General features: G+C 46.5%; 1 protein-coding gene across 3 annotated transcripts in view; it reads right to left on the reverse strand.

Annotated features, from left to right (window-relative positions):
• The window catches only part of LOC144612020 (sodium channel protein type 8 subunit alpha-like), a 255,684-nt gene that overhangs the window by 186,539 nt on the left and 50,909 nt on the right, over positions 1 to 18,236 (reverse strand). For all 3 annotated transcript variants that reach the window (XM_078431465.1, XM_078431467.1, XM_078431466.1), the window contains exons 4-5: positions 8,372 to 8,492; positions 662 to 749 (exon numbers count right to left, since the gene is read on the reverse strand). In XM_078431465.1, the coding sequence (XP_078287591.1) occupies positions 662 to 749; positions 8,372 to 8,492 (209 nt within the window). The remainder of the gene's footprint in view (positions 1 to 661; positions 750 to 8,371; positions 8,493 to 18,236) is intronic.

An 18,236-nucleotide genomic window follows, 5' to 3' on the forward strand; every position in this document is an offset into this window, starting at 1 on the left:
CCGTTAGAACTGAGATGAGGAGGAATTTCTTTCGCCAGAGGGCGGTGATTCTGTGGAATTAATTGCCAAGTCATTGGGTATTTTTAAAGCGGAGATTGATAGATTCTAGATCAGTGCGGTTGTCAGGGGTGATGGGGAGAAGGCAGGAGAATGGGGTTGGGAGGGAGAGATAGATCAGCCATGATTGAATAGCAGAGTAGACTTCGGGACGAATGGCCTAATTCTGGTCCTATGTCTTCTTCTGGGTTGAAGCAACTCAAGAGTCAAGAGTAATTCTCGTTTAAGATGTTCAGCCCGTGGAAGGAGTAGCGATCAAGTTGTGTTGAAAACAAGATGTCAACAAAGCCAAACTTTTGCATTTCTGATAATCTCCGTTCAAAATACAAACTTTTTTAAAAAAGTGGCACGTTTGTGTAAACACAAAGCGGGAAAAGCGGAAAGTCCATTTTATTCCAAAGTGATCATTTCCCTTTGGTTCCAATATGTTCTTGCCCACTCGTGGAACAAACCAGAAGAATCCATAGTTTCCTCACCCCCCCCCACCCCTTTTCACACACGGTAGATTTTTTTTTTAAAAAGAGGATTTTGCCACCATGCACAGTACATTTCGACAAGCTAAAGAGAATATTCATATAGATTAAATAAAGAGAGAGATACTTACTCCACCTGCTTGGACCAGTCTGGGGGTTTACTAAAAGTCATGAATACACAGTTGGTCAAAATAGTGGCCATAATAATCATGCTGAACAATGTAGATTGGAGTTAAGGAAATCACAGTTATTCCCGGTGTTCAATCATTAGCACATTCGTTAAATAACAATATACCGTCACATCCATGCTGTTAAACGTTGCTGCTTTCTGTCTCATCCATAGGGATTAAATGCACAGCTTCCTGGATGATACAAAGCCAAGTCTTACACTACGGAGATCCCACAAGAAGCCTGGAAAGCCGAGTCCCTCTGTTGTAAGCTGGTGGGCGATGCCATCCAAAACCAAATTACCCGAATTGTCAATACAATCTGCCCAACGCCAGGACTCCTGCAGGTCATTTAGATTGTACCTTGAACCACGTCCAACGTCAGGATGGCCCGGGTTTAGGAATCGGTTCAAAGGATGACCCCTTGCCCTGGAGAACGGGTGAGCTGATGCCATGACGGGTAGACAACGTGCCTCACCCAGACGGCAGGCACGGAGATCGCCACTTCATGCCAGAGCCAGCAGGTAACTGGGTGCCTTTTGGGCCCTGGGAGGTTCTGGAACGGCAGAAACGCCAACAACTTACCGAAGAAAGCAGGACAAACTTCGGGTTCCGCTTTTACGCCCAGTTTTGAAATGGTGGAGGAGTTATTTACTTGGGCGTGGGGGGGGGGAGTTTCCAAAGGAATTCCATCTCCAATGGAAATGGCATGGGTCAAGCCAGGTATCATCCCAATCCTTGTCCCAGTCAACGGAAGGCAAAAGGAATAGAATGGAATTCTAGACAATCAGAGCGCGCGGCCTCGGACGTCTTATGGGATCTCCGCAGTTTACTACATCCTTGCCTCACTTGGCTGGAATCCCAAGGAATATTCCTCATTTACGACATTAATAATGGATGGCAGAATCAAGCAAATCATCTCAGAATGCACAAAGGCACTGCAGTGTATGTACCACAGTGGTAAACGTTAATCGTAACGATGGCTTCCACACAAAACAAAAACGTGCGGGGGGGGGGGGGGGGGGGTTTGTAAACGGGTAATGGCAACTTAAGAGTTTAAATAATCAGAATTTGTGACTGGAGTGCAAGTAGCAAGTAATGCTTCCCAGACGGATGACCAAACGAGAAATGAGCACCTTGTTTGTAACGTCTCTCAACTGAGCTGGCTTCTGTCTCGCGGCTCTACAAATAAAAAACGTGGGTTCAGTCAAAAAGGGTTAAACAGAAAATGCTGGAAAATTCACAGCAGGTCAATCAGCTTCTGAGAGAATGAATGCTAATTTAACATAACGCTCCCATTAGACAAACACCCAGCCCGCTTTACTTTGCTATTCCTGCAGATAATGAAAAGGAGGCATCAGGGCAGTATTCCGTGTATCAGCACTGCTCAAAATTCAGTGCTTTGTTTCCCATCCCACCGAAGCCGACACATAACCCTAGACAAATGGATAGATTACACATCAGATGGCTCTGCTCCAAACCTAATGGAGTTGACGGTTGAAGCAATTCAGCTTGTAAAGATGTCCAAACTTTTGCTGGCGTCTCAGGGCATCCCAATTTCGGCCCTGGGGGGGGGGGGGGGCTTGAGAAACGCAGCTCCCAATTCTGCATTCAATTATTAATCACATGAAAAGGTGAGCCAGCGTCGGTGATGACATTTGTGCTTTTCCCACATTCAGCTCTCAGCTCTGGTACACGCTCCCACATCCCAGTGCACTGTGCCCAACACAGAAATGTGCTATCCAAGGCAGAAAACTCTCCACTTCCTTACAGTGGGAACTTGATCTTAAATTTCCTGGGAGTTGCACAACTTGGTCTGATGGGATGGAGCTGTAATCTTGCGGCTGCCGATTAAAGATGCTCGCCCCCCCAAGTTTGGACAGCCACAGCCCCGTTTATCATTGCATTCAGGCCCAGAGCACAAGACTGCTGGAAGGCGCCATTTTGTGTCAATAGGAGGTGTTCTAACAAAGTCACAACTGAGATGTTGTTCAGAATGACGTGCAGAAAGCTGCTTGTCCACATTGAACTTGACCTGATGCTTTACGGGACACGCGACAATGAATCTCTCTCCACGCGGATAATAAATGGCTAAAATATGAAACCGTTCAGCTGGCAAACAAGACAGCCCTCCCCCAATGAGGACAGAAATCACAGAGGGGGGGGGGGGGGGGGGGCTCTGAAAAATGTTTATGCTTATAGAAGTTAGCCTTGGGACCCAGTGTGCATTTCCAGCATTTGTCTCAGGTTTTTTTTGCCTTCAGCCTGTTAATTTTCAGCTCATACACTGTTGCAGGATGCTGGTCTCATCTGCCACAGCTCAAAGAAATGCAATTCAGATTTACACTGTATTTTAAAGCCGGAGATTAACTCCACAGCACTTTGAACCTGGAGTGCTGCAGGCATGAGCTGACTGCCGTGAGAAGGCAGGATAGCAAAGACTTCAATCCAGCAACTCCTCGCCTCCTGCCTTTGCCTGCGAGCAGTTCTGCCGAGCTGCAAACCTTGCGGCTGAGGAATCAATGTCGTCTGCAAGTCAGCTGCGCTTCTGACTGCGGGCAGCCTGCGTGCATGCTTTACCAGCCGCTGGTGAGCTGCGCCAAGTTTGCTGCATGCCATGTGTGAACTGCGTCACTTTGGCCAATTTCTTTGCGAGCAAAATGCGCTCTGCACCCTGGCGTGACCGCGTGGCTAACTGCACGGCCAGCCGGCTGGGTTGCACCAGCTCCTGCTCCTGCTGCTCGCAACCAAATCCTGCGCTGCGCTGCGCTGCACTGCGCGGCTCCCTTGTTAACTTTGCAGCCCACGTGCTTCGCATCCACACCAAACACCTTGCACGGCTTAAATAATGAGGGCAAAATTGCCAGTGTCGAACTTGAGGGCCTATTCCGTCGTTCAGAACCAGTTTGCTCGCTCCAGTGTTGTCAAAGGCCTTGCTCAGCAGGCTGAAGCCAGGTCTCTTGCTCCCTCTGTTGGGAAGCTCGACCCACCTTTGGGAAGACCCCGGAGAAAAATAGCACAGCCTGGCAGCAAACATTTGCAACCCTACTGGTGTCGAATAAGTCGATGCAACGAAGGCTGAGGAGAAGTCAGTGGATCACAGGTCCAGCCATGGCCCAGCACTTCACGTTTTGCTGCATATACATTGGCAACCCCTGCAGAATGCAAAACTAGTTTGGTAACCAGAACAGCTTTAAAGAAAGCACAGATTCGAGCAGCAGTTTTGCTTTCTTTTGCGCACGCTTGCATACTGCCTCGACAGTTCTGGACTGGTCAGGACTGCTTCTCTTCCCTGTTAACCGCACCAATTTGTTTTAAGGATTTCAAGAACCTTTTTAGACACAAAAAGCTGGAGTAACTCAGCGGAACAGGCAGCTTCTCTGGAGTGGGGGAACGGGTGACGTTTCGGGTCGAGACCCTTCTTCAGACTCAAGAAACCTTTTCCCCTTGCATCCCTCAAAGAAGAAAAAGAACTTTGCAGTAGTACCCAGTTTATCGAGTAAAATAAAAGGATCAAGTGGCATGAATAATTTTGCAGTGAATGATCGATTCATAACATCCCAGCTGATTAAAATAGCGATGTGAATGTTTCAACCAAGAACTATGCTTAGTCACAGTTAGCTGCAGTTAATTGGGTACATTACTAAACCAAATCAGCACAGCAAGTTAACAACCAGGGTACAAGGGCTTCATGCGCCTTTCCCACTAAAAACATTTTGTTTTCTTACCAGCGCTAAGAAATGAACATGTCAATGAAGCTTTCAAATACACATGAGAACAGAATTTTATTAACGGCAATTAGAAATAGGCAGCCATGTTTCCCCAGCTACTAACAAGCTCCTTATGCAGTCCAACGGTCAGACATTTTTGCATTCGAGGAGCACACACTTATTGAATTTAGCAGCGCAGGAAGGAACTGCAGATGAAATGTGTGGGAAGGGATTGCAGACGCTGGTTTAAACCGAAGATAGACACAAAACGCTGGAGTAACTCAGCGGGACAGGCAGCATCTCTGGAGAGAAGGGATGGGCGACGTTTCTAGTCAAGAGCCTTCTTCCGACCAAGAGCTCTTTCCCCTGACTCTCAGTCTGAAGAAGGGTCTCGACCCAAAACGTCACCCATTCCTTCTCTCCAGAGGAACTGCAGATGCTGGTTTACACCGAAGATAAGACACAAAATGCTGGAGTAACTCAGCGGGACAGGCAGCATCTCTGGAGAGAAGGGATGGGCGACGTTTCTAGTCAAGAGCCTTCTTCCGACCAAGAGCTCTTTCCCCTGACTCTCAGTCTGAAGAAGGGTCTCGACCCAAAACGTCACCCATTCCTTCTCTCCAGAGGAACTGCAGATGCTGGTTTACACCGAAGATAAGACACAAAATGCTGGAGTAACTCAGCGGGACAGGCAGCATCTCTGGAGAGAAGGAATGGGCGACGTTTCGAGTCGAGACCCTTCTTCAGATCCATTGTGGTTGGAATATAATATGGGATTAATATAAGACGGGGCAGCACGGTGGCGCAGCGGTAGAGTTGCTGCCTCACAGCGCCAGAGACCCGGGTTCCATCCTGACTATGGATGCTTGTTTGCACGTTCTCTCCATCATTGGTTGGGGTTTATTCCAGTGCAGGTTTGCAGGTTCATTGGCTTTGGTAAATTTGTAAATTGTCCCCTGTGCGTAGGATAGAGCTAGTGGACAGTAATTGCTGGTCGGCGCAGACACGGTGGGCCGAAGGGCTTGGTGCCACTCTGTACCTCCAAAGTCTGCACTCTGAAGTTATTGGCTTTGGATTGATCGATTGACTTGAATTCAAAGATACAGCATGGAAACAGGCCCTTTGGCCCACCGAGTCCACGCCAACCATCGATCACCCGTTCACACTGGTTCTATGTTATCCCACTTTCTCATCCACTCCCTCCACACTAGGGGGCAATTTACAGAGGGCCGATTAACCCACACACCCGCACGTCTTTGGGATGTGGGAGGAAACCGGAGCACCCGGAGGAAACCCACGCGGTCACGGGGAGAACGTGCAAACTCCACACGGGCAGAACACCCGAGGTCAGGATGGAGCCCGGGTCTCTGGCATCGTGAGGCAGCGGCACTACCCGCTGCTTATTTGTGCTTCCCGATGAGAAGAACAAAGCAGAAGGTGGACGATCCATCAAATCCCCATGCAAACTCCATACGCTAATACATGAGCTCTTCAGTCAAGGAGCACATTACCACGTGGTTATTCAGCTGGAATTTAATAGTTTCTACTAAGAGCCCAGGGACATTAGGAAGAGAATGCTCCATTCAACATGGGGAGTGGCTGCTTCACACAGATGCTGCAGTCACTATATAAATGCAGTGTAAATTCAATGGATGTGTCTGATTTGACATCAGAATGCACTGAATAATACCTCACTGCTTCCTTCCAGTCCTAGTAACCCCACATCCTCATCTCATGTAGATAGAGATATAGAGTGATACAGCGTGGAAACAGGCCCTTCGGCCCAACTTGCCCACACCGGCCAACAATGTCCCAGCTACACTAGTCCCACCTTTGGCCCATATACCTCCAAACCTGTCCTATCCATGTACCTGTCTAACTGTTTCTTAAACGATGGGATAGTCCCAGCCTCAACTACCTCCTCTGGCAGCTCGTTCCATACACCCACCACCCTCTGTGTGAAAAAGTTACCCCTCAGATTCCTATTCAATTATTCCCCCTCACCTTAAACCTGTGTCCTCTGGTCCTCGATTCCCCTACTCTGGGCAAGGGACTCTACATCTTTAAGCAGGGCTTTAAGCGGGTTAAATAATCACAGCAAGGATGCAGTGTTTAAAGTCAGTCAGATGACTCAAAAAAATCAGTTGTGTCAATAGGCCGAGGCACAAAACAAAAATCGTTGATCTATGAATCTTTAAATACAAGTCTACAAATGCATTACAAAATCCCATTATCTGCTCTATGACATTTAAAATGTTTTAATGCTTCCAGAGTTGATATGAATGCACTAAACATTTGTTCATAAATATTTAAATCAGCCCAATTTCTAAAGGACAAGAAATTGGAGAAAATCTGATCAACTTCAATGAAAAATCATTTTGAACGATGCAGGAAGTATATTTGAATTGTGGAATTCTTTGCCACAGACCAAGTCAGTGGATATATTTAAGGCAGAGATAGATAGATTGTTGATTAGTGCGGGTGTCAGGGGTTATGGGGAGAAGGCAGGAGAATGGGGGTAGGAGGGAGAGATAGGTAGGGCGCGATTGAATGGCGGAGTAGACTCGATGGGCCGAATGGCCTAATTCTACTCCTATCACTTATGACCTTATGAAGTATGACAATATTATTGGGATCAATTAATCCTTGAGAATTCATTTCAGTTTTCTCGCAGTCATTATGCTCCGCATCATACAGGAAGGTCATTACTGTGAAGTTCCATGGCAATTGCTTGTTTACGCCAAGTATTATGTTTTTTTGCATTTAAACAGACGTGACCTCTTGGGAAATGAAGAATCCCTTCCATGGCTTTGTGCAGCCAAACTGTGAATGTGTTCTTTTTGAGCGCACGACTTCGAACAGCAAACAAAACAGCTTTACCCCCAACATCATCCTCCAATGACAGACAATACAGAAGGATGAGAGGGGATCTTATAGAAACGTATACAATGATAAAAGGACTGGACAAGCTAGATGCAGGGAAAATGTTCCCAATGTTGGGGGAGTCCAGAACCAGGGGCCACACAGTCTTAGAATAAAGGGGTGGCCATTTAAAACTGAGGTGAGAAGGAACTTTTTCACCCAGAGAGTTGTGCATTTGTGGAATTCTCTGCCACAGAGGGCAGTGGAGGCCAAATCACTGGATGAATTTAAGAGAGAGTTAGATAGAGCTCTAGGGGCTAGTGGAATCAAGGGATATGGGGAGAAGGCAGGCACGGGTTACTGATTGGGGACGATCAGCCATGATCACAATGAACGGCGGTGCTGGCTCGAAGGGCCGAATGGCCTCCTCCTGCACCTATTTTCTATAATTCTATGTTTCTATTCCTGCAAAAGATCTGTCTTCAAGCGCGCATTATCAGTTGTCTAATGCCAAACCATGCAAAGCGTTGATTAACTTTCTGTTTGCTTTCAGCTTCCTTGGGTCGACAGCACATAGGAACACCATGTGCACCACTCTGTTCACACTTCTTCCCCCACCACTACATTTAACAGAATACATTGGAAAGCTGCAGGATCTCGTTAACCCCATGGTTTCATCATTCGGGTTATCATTTCACTTCCCTGTGAAAGCCAAAACCTGCAGCAGAGACTCAGACGATCTGTTCACTTGATCTTCAGGTGCCTTATCGTTCCGAAATGTCTGTCAGACAAATTCTAACTGGCGAAAACTGGCCACGGCTCTGCAGTGACACGCAACTAAAACATATATACAGTGACCATTTGAGAGAAGGCAAATCTGTCAGTCAACTTATTTGGAGAGAACAAGCCAGATACATCTTACATGGTGAACACGTTTGGACTAAGTCATAAGTTGCATGCAACCCTGGTTTTGCATTTAGTTTGCTGGTAAAAACAATTTTAAAAAAGAACAATGCAGAATACAACATAGCATGTTCAAAATTGCCGACTTTTCATCCACAAACACCAAGGAAAAGCACCATGGCAAACACTACAAAAGGATATGAATGTATCAAAATTTTAATAGCGAATCTCCTCAGTGGATTCAAAGTGCCTAAAATGTACATGGCAGGCGCGGCACTAAATCGGAAGATTGTTTTCCCTCTGTTTAGTACTATAAAGGTCTGTGAGGAGAAAAGAGGAAACATGGTTACACAGATTGCAAGCAGAAGATGTACAACACATTTGCATGCAGCAGGCGAATGCAATTTCAACTGGGCAACTCGGGAGAAAATATTTCCCATCAGCCGCCACGTTTGCAGTGTGTAACAAACATTTGTCAAAAAAGTAACCCACACTTGCACGAATATGACTAGGAGATTGTATTGACGATAACTCAACTTGGAAACTGATAGATTTGACCAGATTCACACGGCTTCATGTATACCAGGCAGGACGTCTAATATTAGCAGAGGGAATTTGGTTCTCCTGTTTAAAAGGGTGTGCCAGGATATGACTCTTGATCTTTAAACTAGTAACCAAAAAGGGACTTAAAATTGGGCAAGCAGAAGGGGCTATAATGTAACCCTGACAACAGATCAAATACGTTGTGCATCAGTATAAGTCAAAGCAGAAAAATATTTTTGTCTTCACACCACAATTGTTTGTTCGATTGCAGATGTAAAAGCAGGTTTGAGCATCATCTCCAGAGAGATTTCATGACATACCAGGGCAGCTATACTTGAAAAGGTTCACTTTTGTTTACTAATTTGTTATTCCTGGGAGAAAGATATCCCATGGACTTCACGGAATAGTTTTGGATAAAGGTATTCAATCATTCTCATCTTACCCTTCCAAGATACATTCTCTCTGTAACTGTAATTCACTTAAAACAAAAAACACACACACACTCTAAGAGCCCGATGTCTCAATTTCAACCACCCGTCCACCCGAAATGCTTCCATTAGTAATCATCTTCTATTTAAACGCGGCACAATTGTGCTATCAAATATTAACCTCGTCGGTAAAGGTCTGCTGAATTCATGGCAATTAACGCTTATATACTATATGGTGGACATATTTCCCCATTTGATCCTGCCAAGCAGGAAAGGGTGCAGAAAGGATTTACGCACACATTGCCAGGGCCAGAGGGTGTGAGCTACAGGGAGAGGTAGAGCAGGCCGGGACTTTATTCTTTGGAGCACAGGAGGATGAGAGCTGATCTTAGAGAGGTGTGCAAAATCATGAGAGGAATAGATAAGGTGAATGTACAGAGTCTTTTACCCAAAGTTGGGGAATCAAGAACCAGAGGACATAGGTTGAATGCGAGAGGGGAAAGATTTAATAGAAACTCGAGGGGCATCTTTTTCACAGGGTGGGTGGTGGGTGTATGGAATGCGCTGCCAGAGGGGGTAGTTGAGGCAGGGACTGTAACAACATTTAAAAGGCATTTGGACAGGTTCATGGAGAGGACAGGTTTGGAGGGATATGGGCCAAACGCAGGCAGGTGGGACTAGTGTAGATGAGGCATCTTGGTCGGCATGGGCAAGTTGGGCCGAAGGGCCTGTTTCCGTGCTGTATGACTGTCAGATTTAGCAATGATATTGATGGGATTGAGCAGCTACGTTACGCAGCCAAATGACTAAAGCTCGAGCTCGATATCGTGAAGAGATTTAGGTGCATAAACCTGCAATGTGGCTTTATTGTTCGCGAGGGGTGTTCTGTGGTGATCGAGCACTGCGTGTTTGTGCCGGGGAGTGGAGAGAGTCACGGAGATATTCAGTGTCAACACCAAGACTGTACACCCTTAGCAGGTCACAGTGGCTTTGACCCACTGCTACATAAAGAGGCATTTGAAATCTCCACAAGGGCCGATCTTGGGACCAACGACTTGAATGAGGCAGTCATCGCAAAAATCACAGGGATATTTGTGCTAGTGGGACACCAGCTTTCCGAGTTTTGGCCCCTGTATCTGAGGAAGAACATGCCTCCGGAGAGCCTCTGGGCACTGGAGAGGGTACGGAGGAGGTTTACGAGAATGATCCCAGTGGGTTAACATATGATGAGCGTTTGACAGCACTGGGCCTAGGCCTGTGGAGTTTAGAAGGATGAGGGGGGGGAGGAGGGAATCTCACTGAAACCCACTGAACAATGAAAGGCCTGGATAGAGTGGATGTTTCCAGTACAGGGAGAGTCTAGAACCAGAGGGCACAGCCTCAGAATTAAAGGACGTTCCTTCAAAGTGGAGATGAGGAGAACTCTCTCTAGCCAGAGAGTGGGAAATCCGTGGAATTCATCGCAACAGATGGCGGTGGACACCAATTCATCGGGTATATTTAAGGCGGAGATTGACACGTTCTTGATTAGTAAGGGGGTCAAGGGTTATGGGGAGAAGGCAAGAGAATGGAGTTGAGAGAGAGGGATAGAGCAGGCATGACTAAATGGCAGAGTAGACTCGATGGGCCGAATGGCCTTATGCTGCTCCTATGCCATGGATTGAAACTATAATTTGCTGGATTAACCACTTTTTCACCACAGATTCGACACTTCAGTTCATATCCCACGATATTAAGACAACTAAGAGCTTTCACCACAGATTACATGCACGCACCCATCAGTTCGTTAACCATTTGAGAAAATATAGCATTCGGAATGGATAAATATTTGCAGTTGGACATTGGCTCATCATATTCTGTGGATATTCAGGTGCTGATGAAGCAAGTCTTTCGAACTTTCTTCGGTGAAGCCACATTTTCTGTTCACAGCAGCCTTTATCATTTTCCGAAAATTCTTTCACCAGAGGACAACAATCCGTGAAAGTAGTTCAACGTCATTACTTACATCTCAGTGGGCAGTGCTTTAGCTGCCTTGAAACGCGTGGATTGTGGATCAAGGTGGCGCATCGAGCTCTGAAAGTGGCCAACCCATTTTCAGGTGAGTCACCCAACAATGTTGAACCACGCCAAACCAAATTTTTTTTTCTCTCTTTTTTTGCCAGTTGAAATTTTGAAAATTGAGCAAACGATTGGGGTTTTTTTTTCTGAATTTGCGCATGTGTAGGTAGGCCCAGCTCATCTGCACGTTATTTTTATTTGCTTTTAGACCAGAGCACAAAATCTATCCGGATCTAAAAACAGTTTTGTCAACAATCCTGCTCATTGCCTCAATCGTTAGGTAACCCAGGGCTGCTAAACCTCACAAGGATCACATTAGGCCATTCGGCTATCACACATCCAATTCCAATTTTTGAACAGCAGGTCTGGAAACTCATAATGCAAAATCCCGATACTCAAATCTCCCATCTGCTGCATCGTCAATGAAGCTTTCAAAAACCTTTTTTTATTAAAAAAATATGTAAGTAAAAGCTAATTTCAAATGCCAAGTGCAGTAGCAACCCAATAAAGCAGTGCCCTGCCATTAATGCTTCTAACCAGTGATAAGTGCAGGCATGATGGTGCCTGCTTTACAAGTTTACAAGGACACAGTGTTGAAAGGAGACTGGAGCTGGGTTTTTTTTTATGTTTGCCCCATCATTGTCAAAAGAGAGAGCGAAAAAAAATTCCCCTTTCCCTCCAGTTTAAATTCCATTTGGAATATTTTGGAGGACCAAGAACCAAGACATCAGCCCGAGCCATTAAAAACACAGATGCCATCTGCAACAGTTTGCACCTTAAACCTACAGATCATCAAGTCCACAGCCAGGTCACGGTTAACACGATTCTTAAAACATTCCAGAGAAAAAAATTATCGACCACTTTGTAAATTAGCCTCCACAATACCCGAAATGTTGCCACAAGGAGAGAGAGAATCCCTTAGTGGAGCGAGAAGACAGATCGTATTGTAGAGACCATACCCAACACAATGATATAACGTTAGCCCATCACATGATGCGACGGGATTCTTTCAAGGTGAAGCGCTCACTTCTTTCCAAAGCAAACCTCCTTGGAGCTGCTGCATTCTAATTATCATTTCATTCATTTATTACTCGATCGTTAATCAGATTTTTTTTTTAATGTCTTGCCAAAATGCAAGACCTTAGCTCTTCCAAAACCTACAGAGCTCTGGAGTATGGCCTTCTCTCTCTCCCCTCCCCCCTCTCCTCCCTCTTCTTCCCCCTCTCTCTTCCACCTCTCACTCTCTTTCCCCCTTCCCTTCGCTCTCCCCTCCCCCTTTCCCCCCTCTCCCCCCTTCACTCTTCCCCCTCACTCTTCCCCCCTCTCACTCTCCCCCTCCCTTTCTCACCCCCCACCCTCTCTCTCCCCCTCCCCCCTCTCCCTCCCTCTCCCTCCCTCTCCCCGCCCTCCCTCTCTCTCCCCCTGTCACTCTCTCCCCCCTCTCTCTCTCTCCCCGCCCTCCCTCTCTCCCCTCTCGCTCTCTCTCCCCCCTCTCTCTTGTCCAGCACTATTATCCACCAATTTTCAAACTCCAAACCAAATACGAGAACCAGACTTACATGGAGGACATCTTTACAACGACATGCAGCATTTTGTATCTTCCCCTTTGCTCTCCCCGCCTGTACTTGAGTTTGTACTGATTGTACCTGTGCATGGTGTATCTGATCTGTTTGGATAGCATGCAAAACAAAGCTTCTCACTGTACCTCGGTACACGTGACCCTAATAAACCTAAACCTCTTGTAGCTTTCAACTTCATTATCTCAACACAAGTCACTTCAGCACCACTTCTCAAAAATAATTGACACTTCTGTTACACCAGTATGAAATCAGATGGGGGGATATGGGGGGAGGGTCTTTGTACAGTCGATGCACAGCATGGAGCCTCAATAAAAAACGCACAAGATACGTTCATCAGCATTTAGCGCAGCACAGTTCACAAGTTTCAGATTGCAGATATTTAACAAAGACCACAGAATGATGCATCAGATTGAACAACAGCAACCAAAATGGCAGCACAAAGAGATTTGCGCTTGTCTAGCATCTTACCGCATATTTCAGGGTCACTGAATATACATCAATTGGCATTGTACAAGTAAATTCAGCAGCAATTTTGCGCACAGCAAGTCCCCTGCAATGTGGAAACTTCAGGAGTTTAGAAGGATGAGGGGGGACCTCATTGAAACGAACAGAATAGTGAAAGGCCCGGATAGAGTGGATGTGGAGAGGATGGCCTCATGAGGCGCTGGTCAGGCCGCATTTGGAGCACTGTGAGCAGTTTTGGGCCCCATATCTGAGGAAGGATGTGCTGGCTCTGGAGAGGGTCCAGAGGAGGTTTACAAGAACGATCCCAGGAATGAGTGGGTTAACATACGATGAGCGTTTGTCGGCACTGGGCCTGTACTCGCTGGAGTTTAGAAAGATGAGGGGGGACCTCATTGAAACGTACCGAATAGTGAAAGGCCCGGATAGAGTGGATGTGGAGAGGATGTTTCCACTAGTGGGAGAGTCTAGGACCAGAGGGCACAGCCTCAGAATAAAAGGACATTCCTTCAGGAAGGAGATGAGGAGGAATTTCTTTAGTGGAGAATTTGCCACAGACGGCAGTGGAGGCCAAGTCAGTGGATATTTTTAAGGCAGAGATTGATAGATTGTTGATTAGAGCGGGTGTCAGGGGTTATGGGGAGAAGGCAGGAGAATGGGGTTAGGAGGAAGAGATAGGTCAGCCATGATTGAATGGCGGAGTAGACTTGATGGGCCGAATGGCCTAATTCTGCTCCTATCACTTGTGACCTTATATAACAGCCTATAAACCCCTTGCTCTTTAGCATTGACCAGAATGCCACGTAGATGGGGGTCTCTGTTTAGCATTCTATGCCTTACTGGGCCAGCGTTAACGCGGTACTCTAGATTATGTGACCAAAACTAGGAGAACGACTTAGATTTACGACTTCAGTTTAGCTCAGACGCGTTCCGAGCTACAAAAGGCCACAGAGTGCTGGAGTAACTCAGCGGGTCAGGCAGCATCTGTGGAGAACATGGATAGGTGACGTTTCACAGAGTGCTGGAGTAACTCAGCGGGTCAGGCAGCATCTCTGGAGAACATGGATAGGTGACGTTTCACAGAGTGCTGGAGTAACTCAGCGGGTCAGGCAGCATCTCTGGAGAACATGGATAGGTGACGTTTCACAGAGTGCTGGAGTAACTCAGCGGGTCAGGCAGCATCTGTGGAGAACATGGATAGGTGACGTTTCACAGAGTGCTGGAGTAACTCAGCGGGTCAGGCAGCATCTGTGGAGAACATGGATAGGTGACGTTTCACAGAGTGCTGGAGTAACTCAGCGGGTCAGGCAGCATCTCTGGAGAACATGGATAGGTGACGTTTCACAGAGTGCTGGAGTAACTCAGCGGGTCAGGCAGCATCTGTGGAGAACATGGATAGGTGACGTTTCACAGAGTGCTGGAGTAACTCAGCGGGTCAGGCAGCATCTGTGGAGAACATGGATAGGTGACGTTTCACAGAGTGCTGGAGTAACTCAGCGGGTCAGGCAGCATCTCTGGAGAACATGGATAGGTGACGTTTCACAGAGTGCTGGAGTAACGCAGCGGGTCAGGTAGCATCTGTGGAGAACATGGATAGGTGACGTTTCACAGAGATGCTGCCTGACCCGCTGAGTTACTCCAGCACTTTGTGGCCTGTTGCATAAACCGGCATCTGCAGTTCTTTGTTTCTCCGGAAAGTCAGCCTTTCCTTTTGTGTGGGGGGGGGGGGGGGAGAGGAAGAGAGAGCAAATGTGGGCATGGTTTGCGGGGAAAAGGCAAATGGGTCCGTGTTGGATCTGATGTCAATTGCAATCTTTGAACTTTTGCAGCGCAGGCTTGCCTCCCCCTGTGTCTGAGCAGGTTGCAAGAGCTGACATTGGCCTCAGTAACATCTTGAACCCCCTTTCATTGAACAGTGGCGGCTGCTGGAATGTGTGTGGCTGGAGGGAGGGGGGTGTTTAGGACTAGGCTCGGGTACGGCAGTCACACGGACCAGCATAAGAGCTTGTCGGCTATGTATCGGAGACGGGGCAAGTCCGACAACCATCTCTCGCAAGCATCTGCGCACTTTGGAAGAGCTGGCCAGAAGTTTTGAAGCGAGTGTACATTTAGAATAAAGAAGGCAAATAAATGGTCATCATCGTTTAATGAGCGTGTTGTCACCATTTAATATGTCGGATTCAACTTGTACAGTGGCAATTCGAACACGTGTCATTCTTATTACAATTTCCTTCACAACCTGCTCGTTCTCCATGTTACACAGCTGCAGAAATGACAACGCTCAAAGATTTAAATGGCACTTCCACTGCCTGGGTTTTGTCTTGAAACACCAACTTTAGCCATTGCAATCTCCCTTTACATCTACTTTTCTTTTAAACAAAGTTCAAGCGAGAAGGGAAAAAAAATCAATGTTGTCCTTAACCTACGAAGTCAGCACTTAGAAATGGCCAATTAACCAGGACAAGGCATCTCAGCAGGGTGAGTGAGGCACCATCGGCCTACCTTGAATCAGACTTTATCTTGCACTAAACGTTATACTCTTTATCCTTCATCTGTACACTGTGGATGGCTTGACCAAAGATACTAGAGGAGCAAGATAGACCACTCGACCCTAAAAACCGTAGTATGTCACGGCGCCATTTTAGTCGGCAGAAACTTGCAGAAACATTTTAAAAGAAAAATAACAAAATCTGTGAATTGATAGATGAGATATATTCTGCATTTTAATGGTATCATCACACATACTGTTCCCCCACAACACTGATTACACTGCGAGAGGCAGAACGAACGGCAGGTTTTGCTTACTAAAATGGCGGACGTTAAGCTCCATTGCGTACTACACTTCAGTATGGGCGATTTCGACGGAGTGGTCCATCTTGCTCCTCTAGTATCTTTGGGCTTGACTGCAATCATGTATAATCCTTTCGCTGACTGGCTAGCGCACAACACAATAGACTCGCTCCGAGTTCCACTGACTCTGCCAAGCGCTATGAGATCCCTCAGATCATCTGAAACAGGAGCGAAAAAACAAAAATCGCGGGGGCGGGAGAGAAGGGGTTAAACAGGCCGCATTCTCTTTCTTATTGCTACCCAATGACTTTTCTGTTGAAAGGGTGTGCCAGTTAAAGACAGGATTATGTTAGTCCACATACACATACCATTCAGGCTGAAACACAAACAGATTTGACTCCAGGTGACTCAAGCTACCAGATCCAAAGATCAAAAATAGCCAAGGATAGCGTCAAGTCTTCAATTCATTGCCAGATTCAGGGACAGTTTCTTCCCGGCTGTTATCAGGCAACTGAACCATCCTCTCACCAACTAGAGAGCGGTCCTGACCTCCCATCTACCTCATTGGAGACCCTCGGACTATCTTTAAACAGACTTCACCTTGCACTAAACGTTCTACCCTTTATCCAGTATCTGCACACTGTAGACAGCTTGACTGTATAATCGTTTCGCTGACTGGACAGAAAAGCTTTTCACTGCAGCACAAGTGACAATAATATAGAAAATGAAACTAAATGATGCTCAAACATCATTTGCCAAACCGAAGAGTGTGTTTGATAAGAAGATGCTGTTCTTCCAATGGGAAATTTTCAAATCGACCCTCAGCTACTGAATCAATAAGCTGAACATTCAGCATCAAGGCTGATTTTGACCCAGAACAAAATAAAAGGGCCAAGTCATATCCAACTGAACCAGAACACTTATAGTCACAGAATCACAGAGTGATACAGCATGGAAACAGGCCCTTCGGCCCAACTTGCCCACACTGGCCAACATGTCCCAGCTACACTAGAAAACACTTGACTTTTTCTATTCCCACCCACCCATTAATTGGACAGAACAAATAGGTTAGATGTACTTTGCACGAGTTGTAGTAGCCAGAGGTCCTAGGGTGACTGAGGAACTGAAGGAAATCCACATTAGGCAGGAAATGGTGTTAGGTAGACTGATGGGACTGAAGGCAGATAAATCCAAAGACGTACAGGTATGTAAGTTAATTGACTGGGTAAATGTAAAAAAATTGTCCCTAGTGTGTGTAGGATAGTGTTAATGTGCGGGGATCGCTGGGCGGTGCGGACTTGGTGGGCCGAAAAGGCCTGTTTCCGCGCTGTATCTGAAATATGAAAATATGAAATATGAAATCCCCAGGGCCTGATGGTCTGCATCCCAGGGTACTTAAGGAGGTGGCTCTAGAAATTGTGGACGCATTGATGATCATTTTTCAATGTTCTATAGATTCAGGATCAGTTCCTGTGGATTGGAGGGTAGCTAATGTTATCCCACTTTTTAAGAAAGAAGGGAGAGAGAAAACGGGAAATTATTGCTCAGTTAGTCTGACATCAGTGGTGGGGAAGATGCTGGAGTCAATTATAAAAGACGAAATTGCGGAGCATTTGGATAGTAGTAACAGGGTCGTTCTGAGTCAGCATGGATTTACAAAGGGGAAATCCATGGGGCTAACGGAGTCAGGGGGTATGGGGAGAAAGCAAGAACGGAGTACTGATTGAGAATGATCAGCTATGATCACATTGAATGGTGGTGCTGGCTCGAGGGGCCGAATGGCCTCCTCCTGCACCTATTGTCTATTACTGAAAACAAGGCGGTTAACCCTTTGCACTACTTTAGTTTAGTTTAGAGATACAGTGTGGAAACAGGTCCTTCGGCCCACCGAGTCCGCACCGACCAGCGATCCCCGCACACTAACACTATCCTACACACACACGGGACAATTTACACTTATACCAAGCCAATTAACATGCAAACTTGTATGTCTTTGGAGTGTGGGAGGAAACTGGAGATCCCGGAGAAAACCCACGCAGGTCACGGGGAGAACGTGCAAACTCCGTACAGACAGCACCCGTAGTCGGGGTGGAACCCGGGTCTCCGGCGCTGCAAGCGCTGTAAGGCAGCAACTCTACCGCTGCGCCACCATGCCGCACATGAAGGACATTCGACTTCAGTTTTCAATCATGTCTTTCAATAC

The sequence above is a fragment of the Rhinoraja longicauda genome, chromosome 42, assembly GCF_053455715.1.
Source record: "Rhinoraja longicauda isolate Sanriku21f chromosome 42, sRhiLon1.1, whole genome shotgun sequence".
NCBI lineage: Eukaryota > Metazoa > Chordata > Chondrichthyes > Rajiformes > Arhynchobatidae > Rhinoraja > Rhinoraja longicauda.